We start from the raw sequence: 23,747 nt of genomic DNA, 5'->3' as shown, positions 1-23,747 counted from the left end.
CAAACTGGATAATTTGGGCCAGTTTCAGCTTGCTTATCCACAGAGTAGCAAAGCAACTCTTTCTTTGTTGCAGATATAGGTCCTTAATAAATAGTGAGTCATCTTCAAGCTTCAGCAAGGTAGATCAGCTCTAAGAATTGTATCTGAACAATAACCCAGTCAAATTGTCGTATCATGATGCTGGCAGAATATAATCAAACTAATTCAAAAGTCACCATTTTGGAGAACACAAGATTTTCAATGCAACAGGTAAAGCTTTACTATATTACTGGTTGTTTTCTTAGTGGCTAGGCAGCAGATATGGCATGAGACTAAGGTAAGGTAAGGTGAAAACTTTATCAGGGTGCTTGGCCTTGGAACACTGGTACAAACTGGATCTAGGCTTTCCTCCCACTCTTCTTTTTTCTGATCCTGAGGGCCATTGGGTCTTGGTGGGTCGTCTTCTCCCAGGCACTCAGATAGCTGCAACCCTCCAGGCGGGGTTTTTGAAGAGTCTTTCCCCAGACTTCAATCTCTTCCTAGTTGCTTATTTGAGCTGACATTTGCATGGTCCCCATGGTAAAGGCAATTTTCTCTCTGGATTGACCATAACTGCAGAGCTTACCTAATGTCACATCGGCCTCAATCTGATCCTTTGGGAAAGAAAGACCAATTGATTAAAGTAAAGGTTATTTTACTAAGGGTGTTGGCTGCAGTAAAGTCAGGCTAGCTCTCCATTTTCCTGCACTCAAAAAATATAGAAAGGTTTACCCCCTGCCCATCCCTCCTCCCATGATCAATCCATTTCAACCAATCAGAACTTGTAAAAATGTTTTGAAAACACCAAGACATTTGGGGGAATCCACATATTTTCTCAGGTGCCTGGTGTTGGGATGCTGGTACAAATTGGATCTCAACTGCTCTGGACAATTCATCAAATTGGATCTCAACTGCTCTGGACATCTTCATCTCCCCTCACTTTTCTTCCTGCCTACTCACGCATGTAAAACCTTTGGTGCATGGTATATAAAAGAGTAGATGCAAAATACAGAAGGATCTTGACAAAGGTGAACAATGGGTACTATCTAACAAAATGAAATTCAATGGTGAAAAAAAGTAAGGTTCTACATTTAGGCAAGAAAAACAAAATGCATAGGTATAGTATATATGGTATATTGTTCAATAGTAGTAACTGTGAGAGGGATCTTGGAGTCATAGTGGAAAACCATTTAAATATGAGCCAGCAGTGTGCCATAGCTGCCAAAAAAGCCAACACAGTTCTAGGCCGCATTAATAGAGCGATAAAATCAAGATCATGTGAAGTATTAATAATAATAATTTATTAGATTTGTATGCTGCCCCTCTCCATAGACTCGGAGCGTGGTAATAATACCACATTATAAGGCCTTGGTAAGACCACATTTGGAATAATGCATTCAGTTTTAGTCGCCACAATGCAAAAAGGATATTGAGACTCTAGAAAAAGTGCAGAGAAGAGCAACAAAGATGATTATGGTACTGCAGGTTAAAACATATGAAGAATGGTTGCAGGAATTGGGCATGGCTAGTTTAATAAAAAGAAGGACGAGGGGAGACATGATAGCAATCTTCCAGTATCTCAGGGACTGCCACAACAAAGAAGGAGTCAACCTATTCTCCAAAGCACCTGAGGGTAGAACAAGAAGCAATGGGTGGAAGCTAAATAAGGAGAGAAGTAACTTAGAACTAAGGAAAAATTTCCTGACAGTTAGAACAATTAATCAGTGGAACAGCTTGTCTCCAGAAGTTGTAAATACTCCAACACCAGAAGTTTTAAAGAAGATGTTGGATAACCATCTGTCTGAGGTAGTGTAGGGTTTCCTGCCTAAGCAGAGGGATGGACTAGAAGACCTCCAAGGTCCCTTCCAATTCTGTTATTATTATAGGACGTTCCTTCCAATTCTGCAATTCTTATTTATTTTTTTGATGAATGCCAATTCTATAACTGATATAACTTCTCTTTATTGTTCTAGCATGTTAGGATAGCACATGAATTTAAGGACTTGGTGCTACAAGATGATAGATTTGAAATTTGTGCTGATGTCATACTGGGACTGGTATGCTTCCGATTAAAGGTAAATGTTGAGAATTTTTCAATTCCTATAACCCTTGATTTGCTTGTACAATAATTTATAGGAAATCAAAGTTTCTTACTGAGAGCTAAAGCTGAAGCAGTTATTTCTACTGTCTGACATATTTTGATTTATAGGATAAATGTAACATTCATACAAGTTAGTTAATCAGGTTTTATATTTAATCAGTAATTAAATATTTTGATTTCTCAGATCTCTGTAGAATGCTTCTTATCTTGCATTTCTAAAAGCTTATTTTATACACCAGAGACAATTGTATTAGCTTTTATGACATTAGTTTTTCATTTTTCTTGAAGTAGCTTAAATATACTTGGTGATCAGAGCTTTCCCTGATGGCTGATGCCAACTCTTTAACTATGTAAAACTGCAGCACCTTCTGCAGCACCACCTCTCCAAAGACATTATCAGTCATTAGTGAGGCTTTTTTAGATTTTCAGCACTGATTGATTATGATAATTTTTATAGAATGTTTCCAGTACTCTTAAAAATATAATCAGCTTTCTTAATACCAATTATGACAAGGAAGATCTAAACATCCCTTAAACACAGTGACCCTTAACCAGATTTTTTTTTACATTTTGAGAGATGATAGTGTGTGTTCATTAGCTTATCGCTTGAACACACTAAGCTTTTATATAATTAAACAGGTGAATACAGTTTATAAAAAACAAAGATAATTAAGGAAATTAACCTTTCAACTGCCCTCATTATCAAGCAAAACAGCTTTTTTCTTTCTGGCATGCTAGATGTCCTTTTATGCAGCTTTCTATTAAATTCAAAGCAATGCACCTATATACAGTAAGGCCTGTTATAATTTTTTTTTTTAAAAAAACCCTTCCTCTATAAGAAAACATTTTGATGGTAAAGATGAAATAAAATGATTAGTTTGGAATAGATAGTACCACTACCATAGAAATTTGCAGCTCACTGGCCAACAGCACACAGTGGCTAGTCTTCAATGAACTGTATTTATGAGGAGGGAAGCATAGAGTGAGGTAACTCGTGGTTTTGTCCTGGATCCAGTGCTCTTTAATATCTTTACAAATGACACATAACTTCCTTTTGCATAGTTAAAGGTTTAAGGTTTGTTGGGCAGGTATATTCTTTTTCCAAGCCAATGGTAAAATAGATCCCAGCAATTATAGAATTGAGATTCCTCATTGTTTCTTAATTCTAATGTTAATTTAACCATTTCTGCATACTGTGTAATTTTCTCCAGTATTAGCTCCTCCTGTGGTATTTCTTTGTTTTTCCACATTTGAGCAAAAGTTATTCAAGCTGCAGTTGTCAAATGAATTATCAAATATATGTGATTTTTATTGAGGTGTTGCTGAAGGATTCCTAAGAGAAAACATTCTGGGGTTTTATTCAAATTAACATCTAAAATTTCATCGAGTCAGTGTCCTATTTTTTCCGGTAGGTTTGAGATTTTTCGCATTCCCACCATAAGTGGTAATACGTTCCATATTCTTTTTTGCATTTCCAGTAGTTGGACGATAGCTTTTTGTCTATCTTTGCTAACTTGGCAGGAGTGGTATGCCATCTGTAAAACATTTTAATCCAGTTTTCCTTATAAGAAAGTCAGTTTACAATTCCTAAAGTCAGTTTATAATTCCTACTCCATAATAGTTGCCATTCCTCAGGTTTTATCTCTAATTTAAAATTTAAGTTCCATTTTTCTATGTTTGTTTTTGTCTTTGTCATATCTAATTTTTTGGTTAGCAAACAATAATAAAAAATTTTAATTTGTTTTTCATGCGACCCTAATAGTATTTTATCTAGCGGTTTTTCTTTTTCAATGCCTAGCACATTTTTATCTTTAGTAAAATTTATATAAATATTTTTTTTAAAAAAATATTTATAAATGACATAGATGAGGGGATGGAAGCAATGGTGGGATTCAATTTTTTTTACTAACAGTTCTATGGCTGTGGCTTGCTGGGTAAGACAGGGGAAGGATCAGGCTAGGGTTCCCAAAAAATTTATTACCACCCTAAGGGCGTGGCTTATTTTGTGAATATGGCTTGCTGGCCATGTTACCAGGTAGGAGTGGCTTGCTGGCCATGTGACCAGGTGGGAGTGGTTTGATGATCATGTGATCAGGGGGTGGCTTGAAGGTCATGTGACTGGGTGACAAAACTGGATCACAAAAGGGGATCAAGTGACTCTGGGATGGAGAGAGGGGCAGGGTCTGATGGCCGCAGCAGCTCTCTTAGAAAGGCTCCGAATCCCCACTGTCTGGGGGTTCTGTTCCTTTTGGACAGACCAGATCCTTCCTAAAGGGAAGATGATGCAGGGGACACTACCGGGGGTCTGGTAGGGGCAGGCATGCCCCACCAGATGAACTGGCTCAGTCTCACATCAGCAGTAGTGTGAAGCCGGCAAGGCAGCCATGCCTGAGTGACACAGCCACGGAGACAACGCAATGCTGGGACGGAAAGCTGAGCAGTAACATCTGGAAAGAGATGGAGGAATACTTACAGAGAGAGGAAAGGATATGAAACTGATGCTGGTGAATGAGAGTGGCTGAAAGGGCTTTTGGATTTTTGTTTCTTGATTTGATCTTCAGTGGAGCTAAAACATCCAGAAATAGAACCAGATGTAGCTATTTTGCAATGTTGTGAACGGCAAAAACTTCAGAAAGTAGCAAAATGCCCAAGATTGGATTTTTAAGATATCTAATTGTTTTTAAATTTGTCTTTTTAAATCGGGAACCTTAAATTCTTGTCATGGAAGCTATGTTTTCTTTCCATTTGTACGCATTAAACGAAGAGGAATATTAAATACCAGATCTGAAAAAGTTGTCATCTAGTGCCATTGTGTGGTCACAGGAAATATAGCAGCCTGTTTGTGCAAAGGTGTTGACATTGTTGTAAGCACATCTTATCTGTTTGGCCTTCACACTGGCTTTCTATGAGAAAGGAGGATATCAGCCATGGCGTGGAAGGAAGTAGGTGGAACTGACTGAACTGACTGAAAGCACATTGGATAATACAATTTGAAAAGAGGCTTGAGATATTTTAAGAAAATCCAGAAAATAGAAAAAGACAACAGCACTACAAAAAAGAGGAAGAGGACTGAGTTTCCCCCACAAAATTATAAATTATAAAAGAAAACAATCCTGAAACTAATGAATTGGAATTATTAATGATTTAATTTTATTGGAGTTTATTATTGAAAAATAAATAAATAAATAAGAGATAAAAATGTTAAAATGGAAGGATTGAATAAGGAGAGAAAATTGAAATGGTTATGAATGAGAAAATTGAAAACAGTTATGATTATTATGATTATTATGGATGAGAAAATTGAAAATGACTATGATTGTTTGGGATGATTATTATCCTTGATATTTTTATTGACTGTTTGAATTATAAATTAACTATGTGATTTATAGTGATAAATAATATAGGAGGAAAGGGAAAAAGGTTATAATATTATAAAATATAATACAAGTTATGATTATTAAAGGAGGATTAATATGGGATAATAACTAGTATTGATCATGTTAAGTATGACAGTGAAAGAAAGATGAAGTAAGGAAAAGTTGAATTAAATAAATTATGGAAGATTATCACACTGAGTTCAATAGTGGAAGATATATACAATAGGGTAAATACATAGATTAGGGAAACATATAGATTAGGGAAGATTATCACACTGCAATTGGCAGTGAAAACAATTAGAATAGGGAAGATTATTACACTGGGTATCACAGTGATGCATAGATTAGGGAAGATAATTATACTGGCATTGACAGTGGAATTTATAGATTAGGGAAGATTATTACACTAAGAATGGCAGTGGAAAATATATAGATTAGGGAAAAATATTACTATATTCGGATTTCCAATGGAAGATACTTTCCTTGAAAAATAATAGAATAATATGAAATATAATGATTTTGACTTGTTAAAGTAGAAATGATATACCGCTATAATGAAAGTAATGAAGCAAGTAGGAAATACATTTTAAATGTTTAATAATAACCCTTCCTCCTATGTATATTGATATTTTTATAATTAGATTAAGACATGATGTGAATGGTACTTTTTTCTTTCCATCCTGGGATCTAAAGAGAAGTAAATATTGAAATCTCTTCTGTTAAGGGCAGCTACGATAAAATGACGGTTTAAAAAGCAGGAATGAGTTAAGTAAGAATACAAGAAATGGACTGAAGCACGACGGGATAGTTTTGGTAGAAAAACAGGAAATAGCCAAGAGAAATTTAGATAGCTAATAGCAGTTTGAATTCAAATGATAATATTCAAAAAATAATATCTGAAATCGGATGATAGTATTTGAAAAGGAGGTAGCACAGGATGAATGATATATACCAGAATAAATTGGATAATTAATTAAGAAAATTGGATTAAGAATTTGGCATTTGATATTATATTGTATTGTATTTTAATTTGAGGTATGTGAATTTGAATCTCTGTAAGGTGTGGAAAAATAATAAAAATTTATACCCCCCCCCTCCAAAAAAGTGACTCCGGAACATTACAACTGTCATAAAAGTAACCTAGATGCCAAGCATCTGGATTTTGATCATGGGGATGCTGCAATGGTCCTCAGGGTGAAAAATGGTCATGAGTCACTTTTTTCAGCATCAGTGTATATTACCAAATGATTGTAAGTTGAGGATTACCTGTAACTAGGCTTGCATAGTGCCTTATGGTGAAAACTATCACTTGTGAACTGCAATTACTCAACCCAAGGAAGGGCCTGAGGTCAACTTAATGCAAGGGCATTTGCTGTGATACAGTTTTTTGTTCAACAGGTGCAGCTCAGAGAAGAGGCAACTTTATGATTCAATTTACTTGGGTGACAATGGGATAACTAAAAATCCAGGTTAAGAGTGTTAAGAGAAGCTAAATATAAAATAAATACTATAGAACAACAAGAACTTGCCAAAAACATAAAATACTTAAAACAAAAACATTTCGAATCGGCCAACAAACCGGGTAGATGGCTTTCACAAAAGATTAAAAAAGCGAGAAGCGATAAACTAATTTATCAATTAGAAGATAAAAACGGAACACTACAATACGATGAACAGCAGAAAAAAGAAATAGTGAAAGATTATTACCAAAATTTATACAAAGAGGAATTAGTAGAATTTACAAAAATAGGCCAAACATATAAACGAGAACAATATACTAAAGATAGAAGAGCCTGACAAACAACTTTTAAACATGAAAATAACTGTACAGGAAATTCAATTGGCTCTAAAAAAACAAAAAAATAATAAAACACCAGGACCAGACGGACTTCCAGGAGAATTTTATAAACATAATAAAGAACTATTTGAACCTATACTGCTAGAAATCTACAATGAAATCCTGGAATAAGCTAAAATCCCGAATACTTGGAGGGAGTCATACATCACAATGATACACAAGGAAGGCTTGGATAAACAAAAAATAAGAAACTACAGACCAATATCTTTATTAAACGCGGACTACAAGATTTTTATGGCAATTCTCTCAGAAAGATTTAAAAATATACTTAATAAAATAATCAGTCCAGACCAAAATGGCTTTCTACCTAATAGACAAATTTCAAATTGCACAAGGACAGTTTTAGATATTATAGAATACTGCGAAGCTCATCCAGGAGAACAAGTAGCCCTTGCCTTCCTGGATGCGCAAAAAGCTTTCGATAACGTCAACTGGCAATACTTAATAGCTGTAATCAAAGAATTAAATCTGGGAGTCAAATTTGAAAACATTATCAGAAATACCTATACAACACAATCAGCCAGAGCGATAATTAACAATGACATGACCGAACTAATTTCAATAGAAAAAGGGGTAAGACAGGGATGCCCAATGTCTCCATTACTATACATATTAATACAGGAAATACTATTAAACAAAATCCGACTTAATAAAGAAATAAAAGGAATCAAGATAAAAGATGAAGAGTACAAATTACAGGCATACGCTGATGATATTGTATTTTTTTTAGAAGACTCTATAAGATCTGGCCCAGAATTAATTAAAGAAATAGAAATATGTGGGGAACTCTCAGGACTAAAAATTAATAAGCAAAAAACGATGCTTATGACAAAAAATATGACTATAAAACAAACCAAGAAATTGGAAGAGACCACAAACTTACAAACAAAAAAAAAATTAAATATTTGGGACTAATACTATCAAATAAAATTATATCTCTTAAAAAGGACAATTATGATAAACTTTTACAAGAAACTAACAAAAACCTAGAAAAATGGAAGGACCTGCAACTATCCATGTTAGGCAGAATTGCCGTAATAAAAATGGACATCTTGCCTAAATTTCTCTACCTGTTCCAAGTTGCCCCCATTAATATTGAACAAAGTTTTTTCAAGGAGATTAATAAAATCTTTTCAAAATTCATTTGGCAAAATAAGAAACCTAGAATCCGACTTAGATACCTTCAAGATACCAAAAGCAGAGGAGGACTAGGACTCCCTGATTTAAAACAATATTACAACGCAGCGTGTCTAACATGGATAAAAGAGTGGATCAATCTCACAAATAAAAGAACACTGGTACTTGAAGGTCACGATTTACAGATGGGATGGCACGCCTACTTATGGAGAGATGAAAAACAAAAACAAACTACCTTCAACAAACACATGATAAGAAAATCTCTCATTAAAGCCTGGTATGATATTAAAAAGAAATTTTACAATAAAATTCCTAGATGGCTATCTACTATGGAAGCCATAGTATACCCGAATCTGATAGACCCAACCAAGACTATTAAATATAAAGATATCCTACACCCAAATGGGGAACTAAAAACCAAACAAGAATTGGAATTACAAAATTACAGGATTGATGAGTGGACATACATTCAAATAAAATCCAGATTTAATAAGGATAAGCAAACACCAGGTATAGCAAATTCCACCCAAACTCTGGACAAGATCTTAACAGGATGTGAGGGAAAACAGATAACTAAATTATATCAGATTTTACTAGAGCAGGAGAACAAAAAAGAGATGATTAAAAATCCAATGGTAGCCTGGGAGAAAAACATACAAAGAGAAATTCATATAGCAGAATGGGAAAAAACATGGAATGCAATAACTAAAATCACTTTATCATCAGCCTATAAAGAAAACTATTACAAATTGTTTTACAGGTGGTATTTACCACCGGCGAGATTAGCCAAAATTTACCCAGCACTACAAAACATATGCTGGAAATGTAATAAAGAAAAAGGTACTTTCTTCCATATGTGGTGGTCCTGCCCTAAAATTCAAAAAACCTGGGAAACAATTCACAAATGGTTAAAGGAAATTACAAAGGAGGAAATAGAATACTCTCCCGAGGGCATGCTTCTCGGAATTTGAAAAAGATCATACTCTAAACAAACTCTGTTCTTATTGACTCACATAAACACAGCGACAAGAATCGCCATAGCGCAAACATGGAGGAATGATCAGACTCCCAATGTAAATTTAATAATAGACAAGATATATACATGTGCAGAAATGGACGAGATGACAAACCTACTTAAGGGAAACAGAATTAATGAATCCAAACATATGTGGAGCAATTGGCACGAATGGATTCAAAAGAAAATATTTATATAACTTTTTACAAAATAGCAGTACAAACCCCAAAAAATTAAAAATACCATCTGAATGTTCTTATCTTGTCTGATATTGCATAGTATTAAGACAATATTATTTATATAACAACTGTAACAGGTTAAAAAAATAAGCTGGATAAGATCTGTAAATTGAATAAACAACTTGTGATATATGCATCTATAAAACAATAAAAAGATTTGGGGGGAAAAAAGAGTGTTAAGCAGCCAAAGATTTGCATGTTGTGGTGCAATGGCTTGAGCCGGGCTGCTGCTCCCCCTTTTAAATTGCAGTCAGTTTGGGGTCCGCCTCAAGCCTCCTGCCCAGGCCTGAGGTCATAGATACCTATGACAATCAGTGTATCACTGACATTTTTCTTCTTCCCATACCTGGTCTTTTCTTTTATATAATCTTTAGTGAAAAATAACCAACAATAAGCATGCTGCCAATCACCATCACAAATTGCATTCTTGGAAAGTTAAATGATTGTGCCTCTTAATTTATCAAACCAATCATGTATGGTTTTCTAGATTTTAAAGGCATTACGTAGTGCTGGGTAAACTAATTGGATGTATGAAACAAACTAATTTAGTAGTCTGTAACCCTAATTTACAAATATTGAAAATAGAATAATTTTTTAATTTCAGTATGACTTTTTTTAGTAGGCATATTTAGGATTTAAATATTTCCTATCAGAGCCAAAAAACATTATGCCCTTTTAGCATTAATATTTTAAAAGGCTGAATGATTTGCCATATGTACTTGCAGCAAACTGTAGCTGATTATTCCATATTTCTATTGCACAATGGAGATAGAAAGATTCCTTGCTTCAGTTAATCTATATTGCTGTCAATACTGCAGTTAAGAATTGTCTCATTAGATTATTGCATGAATTTGAATGAATACTAAAAAAGCAGTGTAGCATCCAATATAAGCTTCAAGTTTTACTCATCTAAAGATCTCACAGTGTGAATGTGCACCAGCTCCTTCCTTCCTCCTCCCCCATCCCCCGCTCTCTCTCACACAGTCTGATTGCAGGCAAGCAAAAGACTTAAGGTAAAATTTCTAATTTAAACAAAATATAGGAGCAAAAAAACACAGCAATGGCCTGAGGCTCTGAGCTATCTTTCTTCTCCCCTCACTTCCTTTTTCAGGTGTGGAAAGGAAAACAAAATAAAAATGGAGGCATTTGTCTAACTGTAAATAGGAGAAATAAAGGCATTTTACAGCTGCCATAGCATCACTTCTGGGGCTGAAAAATTAAGAGGACCCAAGCAGAGTGGATTCTAACTTATCTCTCTGCTGGCTGGCCTCCTCAAGATGGTGACCACATGTACAGGGCCAGAAGCTGGGCTTCTGCACATGTCAGAATAAAAAATAAATAAATTAAAAATAAAATAAAATAAATTCAAATTTCTTTTTTAAAAAAAGAAAGCCAAAAACAAGTTGGTGACCGCATGCACAGAGCTGGAAGCTCAGCTTCTGCACATGCTCTGAAGGAAAAGTAAATAAAAAATAAAATAAATTCAATACATTTTTTTAAAAGCCAAAAACAAGATGAGACTGCATGCACAGGGCCGGAAGCTCGACTTCTACACATGCTCAGAAGAAAAGAAAAGGATGGTGGTGTCAAAGGGCCAGCACCGACTTTACCTGGTTGGTGATGTCATCAGCAGACTCCTATCGGTACGGTGCCGGACCTTTAGAAACCCATTACTGGGAACAATACTGTAAAATCTGTATCTATCTATCTATCTATCTATCTATCTATCTATCTATCTATCTATCTATCTATCTATCTATCTATCTATCTATCTATCTATCCATCCATCCATCCATCCATCCATCCATCCATCCATCCATCCATCCATCCATTGGATTTGTATGCCGCTCCTCTCCGAGGACTGGGGGGGGGGGGGCTCACAACATATTAAAAAAAACAATAATGGAAAATCTGAAATCCAATTCCCTCCCCACTCCAGGGAAAAGGTACTGCAAAATCCTCATTTCCTTCCAATCAGCTGGGACTCAAGAGGCAGAAAATAGATGGGAGCAGAGCCAGCCAGAAATGGTATTTACTGGCTCTCTGAACTACTCAAAATTTCCACTACTGGTTCTCCAGAAATGTCAGAATCTGCTGAATTCTACCTCTGGATTGAAAGGGCGCTAATCAAATTTGTAGATGACACAACACTGGGGGAAATTGCTAACACTTTGGAAGATAGACTAAAAATACAGAAGGATCTTGGCTGAGTTGACTAGCTATCCAACAAAAAGCATTTCTGTGGTGAAAAGGCTAGGTCCATCACTCAGGAAACAAAAATAGTACCTGGGTCAATAGTAGTCTCTGTGAGAAGGATCTGTGTGTCCTTCAGTGGATTATTGCTTATGCTGCACCTGCCAAAAAAGCCAATGCAGTCCTAAACTGCATCAATAGAAAGATAGTGTCAAAATCACAAGAAATTGTACTTGTTGTGAGTGATCCCTGTCAGCTTCAGGAAATGTCTGATTCTGAAGATGAATAAACAGGTGCCTTAATTTATCCTGGATTAAGGAGGTTATCAGATGGCAGTGGAGATCTATGCGAAGGAGACAGTGAATTAGAAGAGCCTCAGGGAGTTTAAGTTAATATGGAAAGTTGTTCCCTGTCAAATAGTGATGAAGTATCAAACAGTGAATGGTTAAATCCAAAATATAGAAGAATGATAAAATGAAAAGAAGAAGTTCAGGGAAAGAAATTTTGAATCTGCAGTTAGTAGATCTGTGTATTTGGAGACGTCACTTCCAGGAGAAACCGGAAAAGAAAACGCTATTAGCTAATATATTCTGTAAACTACTTTCTCTCATTTAATACATTTAGGCCATAGTGCTTCAATCATCTCCATAGAGCCTTATTTGTTTCATGTATATTTCTTAACCCTTATTTTATAATTGTCCTTTAAGAAGAAAAAAACCAAATTACTTACCTTCAAACATATAAAAATCCTACATTATATCTAACCATTGCAATAGCAATACCAGGGAAAAGTGAAGGCTATATCAATTCCAAGGGCATAAATCAAATTAATTTCTTTCATTACTCGCTCATTCTATTATGTTTTCCCTTCTCAAATATCAGCAAACAGCCAAAACCTGCAAACAAAAAATAAAAACAGCAAAGGCCCAACACCAGCAATACCTTGCAATGAAAGTCAAAGACAACAAAAGAAGCTGCTTCCAGCACATAAACAACAAGAAGAAAATCAAGGAAACAGTCACTACACTAAAAAACAAAGACAGTAATGAAATCAGAGACAACAGAGACAAAGCACAGCTGCTCAACACCTACTTTGCATCAGTGCTCGCACAAAATGGGACCACCTACCAACCAACCTGCAAGTGTGCATCAAATAGCCCCGGAACTGAACTCAACATAGACAAAAACACAATAAGGGACTACTTGTGGAAGCTCAACAAGTACAAATCACCAGGGCCAGACAGACTTCATCCCAGAGTCCTAAAAGAATGGCAGACAGCATTGCAGAACGACTTCTCCTCATCTATGAAAAATCCTGGACCACTGGAGACCTTCCGGAAGACTGGAAACAAGCTGATGTAGTCCCCATCCACAAAAAAGGAAAAAGACTGACTCAGGCAACTACCAATGCAGACCAATCAGATTGATTTCTATACCTGGAAAAATACTGGAGAAAATAATTAAAAACCAACTTTGCCACTACCTAGAAACAAACAACATTATATCCAATAGCCAGCACGGGTTTGTCAGAAACAAATCATGCCAAACCAACCTCATATCATTTTTCAACACCATAACCAAATCAGTGGACCTATACAATGCAGTAGACCTCATATACTTGGACTTCAGCAAAGCTTTTGATAAAGTTGACCACAGCCTCCTAATCCACAAATTAGAAAAAAAACGGGGTAGATTACAACATATGCAGATGGATAAACAGTTGGCTGTCCAACCGCACGCAACGAGTTGTCCTCAACGGTTCCAAATCCACATGGAAGAAGATACACAGTGGGGTACCACAGGGTTCTGTCCTGGGCCCTGTACTCTTCAATATTTTCATCAATGACCTGGACAAGGGAGTTGAAGGGGAACTAATCAAATTGTCAGACGACACCAAGCTGGCAGGGTAGCCAACACCCTAGAGGGCATGCTCAAAATACAGAAAGATCTAGACTGGTTAAGACTACGGGCCCACACTAACAACATGATGTTCAACGTCAACAAGAACAAAGTCCTTCACCTTGGTAAAAAAAAACCTAGACACACATACAGCCTGGGAGAAACCCCACTTAGCAGTAGTGACTGTGAAAGAGATCTTGGAGTCTTGGTGGATAATCAACTAAACATGAGCCAGCAATGTGCAGCAGTGGCCAAAAAAGTCAACACTATCCTAAGCTGCATCAACAGGGGGATACACTCCAAGACCAGGGAAGTATTAATACCACTCTACTATGCCCTGGTCAGACCACATCTGGAGTACTGCATCCAGTTCTTGTCATCACACTTCAAAAGAGACATTGAAACTCTGGAGAAGGTGCAGAAAAGAGCAACCAAAATGATTAGAGGACTTGAAACCAAGACTTACGAAAAGAGATTGCAGGAACTGGGCATGGATAGCCTATTTGTATTTTCCACTGTAAAACTAGTATAATCATCATACCCTACTTTATTTGTATTTTTCATTGTAAACCCAGTATAATCATCATGCCATAATCTATTCATTTTTTCACTGTTAGCCCAGTGTAATCATTGTGTCCTACTCTATTTATATTTTCAATGTAAACCCAGTGTAATCATCATGCCCTACTGTATTTGTATTTTTCATTGTAAACCCAATGTATTCATCATGCCCTACTCTATTCATTTTTCACTGTAAGCCCAGTGTAATCATCATGCCCTACTCTGTATTTTTCACTATAAACCAAGTGTAATAATAATTTCTCACTCTATTTACTTTCTTTTCACTATACAGTGGTACCTCTACTTATGAACTTAATTGGTTCCGTGACCAGGTTCATAAGTAGAAAAGTTCGTAAGAAGAGGCAATTTTTCATATAGGAATCAATGTAAAAGTGAATAATGCGTGCAAACCAATTAGGAAAATCCAGAACTTTAAGGCTTTAAAAAAAGATGGTAACTGCAGGAAGCGGCGGGCAAGAGGTAATTTTGGAAGTGAGATCGGGTGGAGAACATAGCAGCAGGTGAAGCAGTGGAAGTGATGTGTCAGTGTCTGGAGGCTGTTAGGGTCTGGATGGGTATCAACAGGCTCAAACTCAACCCTGACAAGATGGAGTGGCTGTAGGTTTTGCCTCCCTCACCCTGGGGGGGAGTTATTGACCCCCTCAGAGAGGGTCCACAACTTGGGGATCCTGCTCGATCCACAGCTGACATTAGAGTACCATCTTTCAGCTGTGGCGAGGACAGTGTTTGCACAAATTTGCCTGGTGCACCAGTTTTGACCCTATTTGGACAGGGAGTGCCTGCTCACAGTCACTCATGCCCTCATCACCTTGAGGTTCGACTACTGCAACACTCTCTACATGGGGCTACCTTTGAAAAGTGTTTGGAAACTTCAGATCTTGCAGAATGCGCCATGAACGCAATCATGGGCATTCCCAGATATGCCCATGTCTCATCAACACTCCACGGCCTGCACTGGATGCCGATCAGCTTCTGGTCACAATTCAAAGTGTTGGTAATGACCTATAAAGCCCTACATGGCATCGGACCAGAATACCTTTGGGACCGCCTTCTGTCGCATGAATCCCAGTGACCTATTAGGTCCCACAGAGTTGGTCTTCTCTGGGTCCCGTCGACAAAACAATGCTGTCTGGTGGGACCCAGAGGGAGATTATATGGATTATATAACTGTTTTTTATAAGGGTTTTTAAAATTGCTTTTAATATTGGATTTGTATCTCATGTCTTATTTGTTGCGAGCCACTCCAAGTCTTCAGAGAGGGGACACATACAAGTCTATTAAATAATGATAATGATAATGATAATGATAATGATAATGATAACGATAACGATAACGATAACGATAACGATAACGATAACGATAACGATAATGATAACGATAACGATAATGATAATGATAATGATAATTTAGAATTGATATCAGGCAGAGAACATAACAGTAGGTGAGGAGCATTTAGAAGCGATATTAGGCAGAGAATGTAGCAGCAGGACAAGGGCATATTGAAGTGACATCAGGCAGAGAATGTAGCAGCAGGGGAAGAGCATATTAAAGTGATATCAGGCAGAGAACGTAGCAGAAGGAGAAGGGCATTTAGAATTGATATCAGGCAGAGAACGTAGCAGCAGGGAAAGAGCATATTGAAATGATATCAGGCAGAGAACATAGCAGCAGGGGAATGGCATTTAGAATTGATATCAGGCAGAGAACGTAGCAGCAGGTGAGCGGCATTTTGGAAGTGAGTCCGAGGAGCTATCCATAGCCGCCTCCGGACTTCCATTGCTGGCCGAAGCGCCTCTCATTCTGCTGCAGGGATTCTGTTGCATTCCCAGCAGGGGGACGCAAAGGGAGATCCCTGCAGCAGAATGACAGGTGCTTCAGCCAGCAACGGAAGTCCGGAGGCCGAGCATCCCAGTGGCACCGGCAAGCGGGTGGAAGCAAAGGGAGATCCCTGCTGCAGAATGACAGGTGCTTCAGATGGATGGCAAGCACAAAATGCAGGGATCCTCAGCGGGGGGAAACAAAGGGAGATCCCTGCAGCAGAATGACAGGCGCTTCGGCCAGCAACAGGGGGAAGAAAAGGGAGATCCTTGCAGTAGAATGACAGGCGCTTCAGATGGATGGCAAACATGAAATGCAAGGATTCCCAGCGGGGGGAAGCAAAGGGAGATCCCTGCAGCAGAATGACAGGCACTTCGGCTGGCAATGGAAGTCCGGAGGTGGAGCATCCCAGCGGCGCTGGCTCAGGTTCGTAAGTAGAAAATGGTTTGTGAGAAGATGCAAAAAAATCTTAAACACCGGGTTCGTATCTCGAAAAGTTTGTTAGTAGAGGCATTCATAAGTAGAGGTACCACTGTATCTCAGTATATTCATCATCAATATATCACTATAAACCCAATGTGATCATCTCAATTTTCTATTTTCATTGTTCATCCCAATAATAATCATAATCTTTCCCTATTTATATATTTTAAAACTTTTTAATAAAATCTCAATTTAATAATCATACCCTACTTTATTTATTTTTACAAGTACTATTTAATTCATCTTTCTCATTCCTTTTCCCCTAATCCATCCTTGTTTCTTTCTCATTGTAATTCCCAATATAATAACAATATAATTCAAATAATCATTAGCCTCAAGTTCATTCATTTATCAAAAATTCTTCTTTTATAACTTTATCGTTGTCCAAATCTTCTTCCACTTGCTCTTCTTTATTTATTTGTTTTTGTGTTATTTATTTATTTGTTTATGTTGTGAGCCACCCCGAGTCTTTGGAGAAGGGTGGCTTACAAATCTAATAAATTGAATTGAAATTGAATTGAATTGTTTTTATTCCTTGCGCTCGTATATTTAATGCAATTGCTGTCATCTCCGCATTTTCTCAGTCCTATTTTCATGTTGCAAAGTCATATCCATAATTCTCTTGTGTCCATTGCAACCATTATGTCCATTGTATAGTAATCCTCAATATTTAACATACTTGGTTGTCCTTTCATCACATTTTTTTTAGTTCTATAGCCATGTCCCCATGTCCAACAGTTCAAAAGTCTTTTCTATCAACACTCCTTTCTATTACCAACAACAACTGATACAGTCCTTTCTTCCCACAACTAAGTAAATTAAAAGTTTGTTCCATCATTGCAACCACAACAGATAAGAGATTCCAAAACCAAGGCTGACAGCTGTTAAAACATGAACCAAAATTCCCCTGTAATAACTCTTCCAACCAACAGGTTGTTAATTCCGTAAGCTTATTCTCTTGATGCTTAACTCTCTTCAATAATTAAAACACAAAAGGCAAATCTTCCAAAATACTTCAATAATGCAATTTAGGTATCTTTAAGTATCTTAAATATCCGATATTAGGCTTTTTGCTGACTCCAGAAGGATTCTGTTGTTGCCTCACCACTAAATAGTTACTTCCTCTCCATTTTCCAGCAAATTTTTGTTCCCATTATAAAAAGAAATAAACACCAACACTTACCAGCACATCTCTTAGATTCTTTCTTCATCACTCCAGCACTGTACTTACTTTTTCTCCCAGATGTTTCCAAGCTTCTTTCCATCCTCTCATTGTGCAATTGCTGCAGCTTGGTTGGCTTAAAAAAGCTGATTTTGCAACAGGGGGATACACTCCAAGACTAAAGAGGTATTAATACCACTCTATAATGCCCTGGTCAGACCACATCTGGAGTACTGCATTCAGTTCTGGTCACCACACTTCAAAAGAGACATAAAAACTCTGGAGAAAGTGCAGAAAAGAGCAACCAAAATGATTAGGGGACTAGAAACCAAGACTTATGAAGAGAGATTGCTGGAACTGGGCATGGATAGCCTAGAGAAAAGAAGGGGCAGGGGGGGACATGATAGCAGTCTGCAGGTACTTGAGGGGTTGTCACAGAGAGGAGGGGGGTCACACTGTTTTCCAGGGTACCAGAGGGCCAGATGAGGAACAACGGTTGGAAGCTGACCAAGGAGAGATTCAACCTAGAAATAAGGAAGAATTTCCTGACAGTCAGATTGATCAACCAGTGGAATGGCCTGCCAGCAGAGGTTGTGAACACCCCAACTTTGGACATTTTCAAGAGGAGATTGGACTGTCATTTGGCTGGAGTGCTGTAGGATTTCCTGCTTAAGCAGGGAGTTGGACTTGATGACCTGCAAGGTCCCTTTCAACTCAAATAAATAGATAGATAGATAGATAGATAGATAGATAGATAGATAGATAGATAGATAGATAGATAGATAGATAGAATTTCTGTTGTTTATAACATTTAAATCATAAAATTTAAAATAAATCTATTATACTAAGTATAAAACGCCCAAGAAGAAAGCAACCACCAGTAAAAAAAGTATCTAATTTTGTCTTCTGGATTCACTGTCAAAGTAATCCAACAATTTAACTCCTACAGTTAATCACTATAGTTTATAATCCAAAATAGTTGTTTATTTCTCATACCTTTTCCTTTTTAGGTCTGCTGCTTCCTTCCCCTCTTAGATCATTTCCTCAATGTTTATTTTATTTATTCCTTCATATATCATAACCAAAAAACCCTACTCGGCCTTTAGACATTTAGTCAAGAATATTATATTGTATTCATTTTAATTATAAATATCAGATTTTCTTAATAATCAGGAGTTCATGTATTATTCCAAAACATTTAATTAGTTCAAACTTTCATATAGTAAATCTTCAGATTTTTCATTTAAACATTATCTCATAATTAAAATCATCATTCCAAACCAACTGATTAATTCAGACTTTCATATAGTAAATCTTCACATTTTCCATTTAAACATTATCTCATAAATTAGGGTCATAACTAACTCAATAAGTATCAAACCAGGAATTACTCCATACTTAATCATGCAACCTTTCCTCTATAAAATAACACTCACCTTGTACAAGGAAGAACCAATCTCTTTCTCAAAAAAATATTTGTATTAATTAAATAAATTAGATCCTTAGCATCAAAATTCATGCTGTTGTCATGTTATTATAGCCACTGTATCATTATTAAATCTATTAAATAGCATATAGAATATATTTGCTTATTTCAAACAGAATTTTTACCTTTAAAAAAATCTCTCTTACTGTGCTAACTGGTAAAATACAATTACTTATTTAGAAGAGGCAGAAGAAAGAGCATTCAATAGGAAATTCTCCTATTGGAGTGTCTACATGTTTTCTCCAGGATGATGTTCTCAACCTATTCCTTTAGATTTTCAAACAACTTATCTTTCATTGCTGTAACTGAGTCTATCCATTTGGCTGCTAATCATCCTGTTTTTCCTTCTTTTTTCCTCATGCTGTGTCAAAAATATTTAATTTGAGCCTGTTTAAATAATGTCTAATTGCAGGGGGTAAGGTTATACAGTGGATGAAATAATAAAGAACTCCGCTTATCAGTTTAAACTAAAAATAACTGTCTAAGGTAGGGGTTTCCAATCTTGGCAACTTTAAGATTTGTGGGAGTTGAGGTCCACAAGTCTTAAAGTTGCCAAGGCTGGAGACCCCTGGTCTAAGGAGTTTCATGTCACTTTAATCTTCATTCAGACATTCCCTTCTCTGACTAACTGCAAATTTGGTGCGACTTTGTCTTTCATAACACTCCAATGGAAATGTTCCACCAAGGTAGAATTGTAGGGATGTTGGTTCAAAGTTAAGTGACAGAGCGGGCTGACCAATTGAGTCCAAAAGTGATCCTATGGGTGGAGCTTCCATGCCCCTCGGAATCAATGGGGTGAAGAGTCTCTCAGCATTAGAGGCAAGGTTTGTGTTAGGGAGCGAAGAGGTGAATGGGTAGTGGTGGCAGCAATCTGGAAGTGAGCACGTGATAAAAGGCACTTGGATTGCCTGGAGTTTTTGCTCAGTGGGAGGGCAGGTAACATGAGTTGAGGCTCCCCCCTCTCTGTCAGGAGCTGGAGGGGAGTCCTCTCTGCCGAGCCTTGGGCTCCTGCAGCTTCTCTGTTGGGTGTTGACTGCACAGCAGTTGAAAATGCTGTGCAGCAGTTCATTGATCTGTGCAGAGCCACACAGCTTAGCGGGAACAGTGGTTTGTAGTCTAACAAAGAGAAGGATTAAGAGTGACATGATAGCTGTCTTTTGATACACAAGTGGCTGCCATAGACATGTGGGGGTCAACTTATTCGCCCAAACACCTGAGATTAGGACAAGAAGTAATGGATGGAAACTCACTAGAGATTCAATTTGGAACTAAAGAGAAACTTTCTGATAGTGATAACAATTAACCAATAGAACAGCTTGCCTCCTGCAGTTGTGGATGCACAATCACTGCAGATTTGCAAGAAGGAAAAGACTCCGGCCACGGGCTCATCTAGACATGAGTTGATCCCTTCCAGCCTGACAATTCCATGATTGTATGGAATTGTAGTTTTATACTAGACATGAAACAAACTGGGTAACTTTAGGCTAGTTGCTTTCTCTTAATCCTAAGAAATAGGAATGAGAAACCAAAAAAATTTGCAAGGAAACTGCAAGAAATAATCCATGCAGCTGGAGTCAACACTGGCAAAAATGGTAAAGGGTCAAGAAAACATGTAGAAGGCTAAATGATTACAAATCTACATCCTTTTCTTTAGGCCACATTGGCTGAAATAAACTGGACCTAATGGTATTCTGTATACCTCAATATATATTGCATGAAAAGCAGTCAACATAAATATGAATAATGTTATTCTTGTCTTACCACTGTAACAGTTTCATAAGGGCTTAAAAGTATCTCTGACACAACTTGGAGAATGGCATGTTTTAATATAAATAACTATTATTCCATATTTTATCATTATTCTAGGGCAGCAATGAACTTAATGAAGTGCTTCTTAAAAACATAAATGATGCCAGGAAGATTCATCTTGTTCCATGTCATCTGAGAGGAAAATTTGTGCTGCGTTTTGCAATTTGTGCCCGCACAGTGGAATCTTCTCATATCCAGTTTGCCTGGAAGCACATCACAACTATGGCAAGTGTACTTCTGAAAACACAAAAAGAGAGTACTGAATAAAAAACAAAGAGCTGGATTCAACTCCAAATGTAAAAGATAACATAAATTTTGTCCTGCCTGATACTTGTCTATTACTACCAAGAACAGACAATATTGTAATTGAGTGGGTTTATAGATAAAAGTGTAATATTAATAATCTTCATTTAATGATTATTTGTTTGGTGACCACTTCAATTTGTGATAGCATTCACTGAATAGTAGTTATGAGTAATCCTTATTTTTATGCCTGTCACAGTGTCTTTTGCTCATGTGATTGCTGTTTGCAATCTTATTTGCCTGCTTCTGATAACCAAAGCTCATCGAGAAGCCATCAGGATGTTGCAAATGGTGACACATAACATCCTTGCTTAACAATCTGTAGTTATTTTCATAACAACCAGAGCATCAGAAATGCTGTTGCTAAGTGGCACATGTGACATCAAGTTTTATGATAATGCTGTTTAGAATCAAATTTTAGTTCCAATTATTGTTGTTAAGCAAGAGTTACCAATAATAGTTATTGGTGATCAGAGGCTAAATGCGCAAAACCTTGTACAAACCTGACCGTAATATGTACCAACCTGACCGTAAGCCCTGACAATTATGATCTGTTTGGCCCCAACATCTTCTAGGTTATGGATATTGGCAGAATATAAAAGTGAATCAATCTGCCTGCAATAAACTGTCTTTTTAGGTCAGTGATGATGCCTTTTGGCAGATAAGACCAAATAATAAAGATAAGACTAATTAATAATATTAGATAAATGTTTGCTTAGTTAGAAGACTCTGTGTTGCTTGTTGCAGTGCAGCAAACTAAAAAAAATGGAGGGACAATAGACACTGCTTCTTTCTTGATAACATTCATCTTACCTCTGATATTGCAATTTTCATTTCAGCCTTTGAATATTTTCAATTTCAGGTTTTTCCTTTCTAGCATTCTTTTTTCTCTTTTTTTGATAAAGAGGTTTTCTGAGAAAAAAAACCCCTGGGTTTTATTGTTACCTTTTCTTAACTTTTGTTATTTAAACAAACAGGCTTTTAATGAACTGAGATTATTTGAGAACCATTTATTGAATTAATCTTTTGGTCCAACAAATGATAATTGAAGTAAAACTATGTAATCTTGTCTCTTGCTATAGATCTTTCTCTTGCTATAAATTTGTAAGTATAGAGAATTATTGATGATACTTTTAAAAAATGATGAAAATATTGATAACTCGATCAGTCACCTCAAACTGGCATATAAACATAATAAATAAACTCAAGTTTGGCACCATGACTATAACAACAATACTGTTGCAAGTTAATGTTTCTGTGTAATTTTCTTGAAGTAATTGTGCCTTGCATTATACCCATTATATGACAGATCCTGATTTATGATTTCTACTGTTATATAATCAAATGTACTAGAGTGTATTTTTTTTCCTGTATAACTGCTTATTTATTTATGCCTCTAGAATGTTTCCACTGAACGGGATCTGAGGGCTTGCTTGATCCTGTCAAATACAATATCAACTTAGAAAACCAGCACATTTGTCTATTTCTTTTTTAATTACTGTATTTTTCGGAGTATAAGGTGCACCTTAATTTTGGGGGAAGAAAACAAGGAAAATAGGCCTCTGCCTCTTAGCAATTTGCCAAACAGCAAACAGCACAGATGATATAATTGTTTGCTGTATATTTCTGTGCATGACCCATAGAAATAGCAAAGAATTGGAGAAATGTACATTATAACAGTATATTAATCCCAGAAAGTTTTCTTAAATGTAATCACACGTACTCCTCCCAATTATTTAAATAAAACTACTCCAAAAGTGACTAAGTCAGGGTTTAACTCAGCTGCCTTATCTTAATACTAATACTCAATACTAAAACAGGACATTTCAGATTATACTTTTACAGATCTTTAAAATTAATGTGGCTTTCTGGAAGTATTCTCTGCTATTTAAAAGAAGATACAATGGCATTGGACCTGTTCAGAGCAAGCATTTATTTTAAAAGCTTCTTCATTTTGTTAAGTTGTCTAAAACAATAATAAAGCAGTCTTTTTTAAAAAATCTAATAATTTGAACATTCTATAGGCATTTATAGTTATTGATTTACCTCCTTGCAGGAGGTAAATCAATAACTTGCAGGGGGGGTAGCCAGTTTCAGTCTTTGCCTCTCTCTGCAGCAATTTTAGTTTCACTTTCATTTTAGCATGGGCTTACCAGCAACTTGAATCAATCGGCTGAATGTCAGGAAGCAGATAATTATAATGAGTGGCTTGTGCTTCAAGCTCTGCTCCTGTTTGCTGCAAGGAGGTAAATTGCTCTTTGAGGGTG

At 36.6% G+C, this 23,747-nt stretch overlaps 1 protein-coding gene across 6 annotated transcripts in view; it reads left to right on the top strand.

Moving 5' to 3' along the window:
* DDC (dopa decarboxylase) overlaps positions 1-22,950 on the top strand; it is a 277,543-nt gene extending 254,593 nt beyond the window's left edge. For 5 of the 6 annotated variants that reach the window (XR_011556802.1, XM_070727177.1, XM_070727183.1 and 2 more), the window contains 2 exons: positions 1,992-2,093; positions 21,235-22,950. Coding sequence is in view for 5 of the 6 variants with exons in the window: in XM_070727177.1 (XP_070583278.1) it covers positions 1,992-2,093; positions 21,235-21,444 (312 nt within the window). In the remaining variant the exon portion in view is untranslated. Of the gene's footprint in view, positions 1-857; positions 2,094-21,234 lie in introns of those variants that run through there. The other variant, XM_070727181.1, reaches the window with a different exon arrangement.
* The last annotated feature ends 797 nt before the right edge of the window (positions 22,951-23,747 follow it).

Source organism: Erythrolamprus reginae, chromosome Z (genome assembly GCF_031021105.1).
Source record: "Erythrolamprus reginae isolate rEryReg1 chromosome Z, rEryReg1.hap1, whole genome shotgun sequence".
In the NCBI taxonomy this organism is placed as follows: Eukaryota; Metazoa; Chordata; class Lepidosauria; order Squamata; family Dipsadidae; genus Erythrolamprus; species Erythrolamprus reginae.
This window is presented reverse-complemented; position numbering and strand designations above follow the sequence as displayed.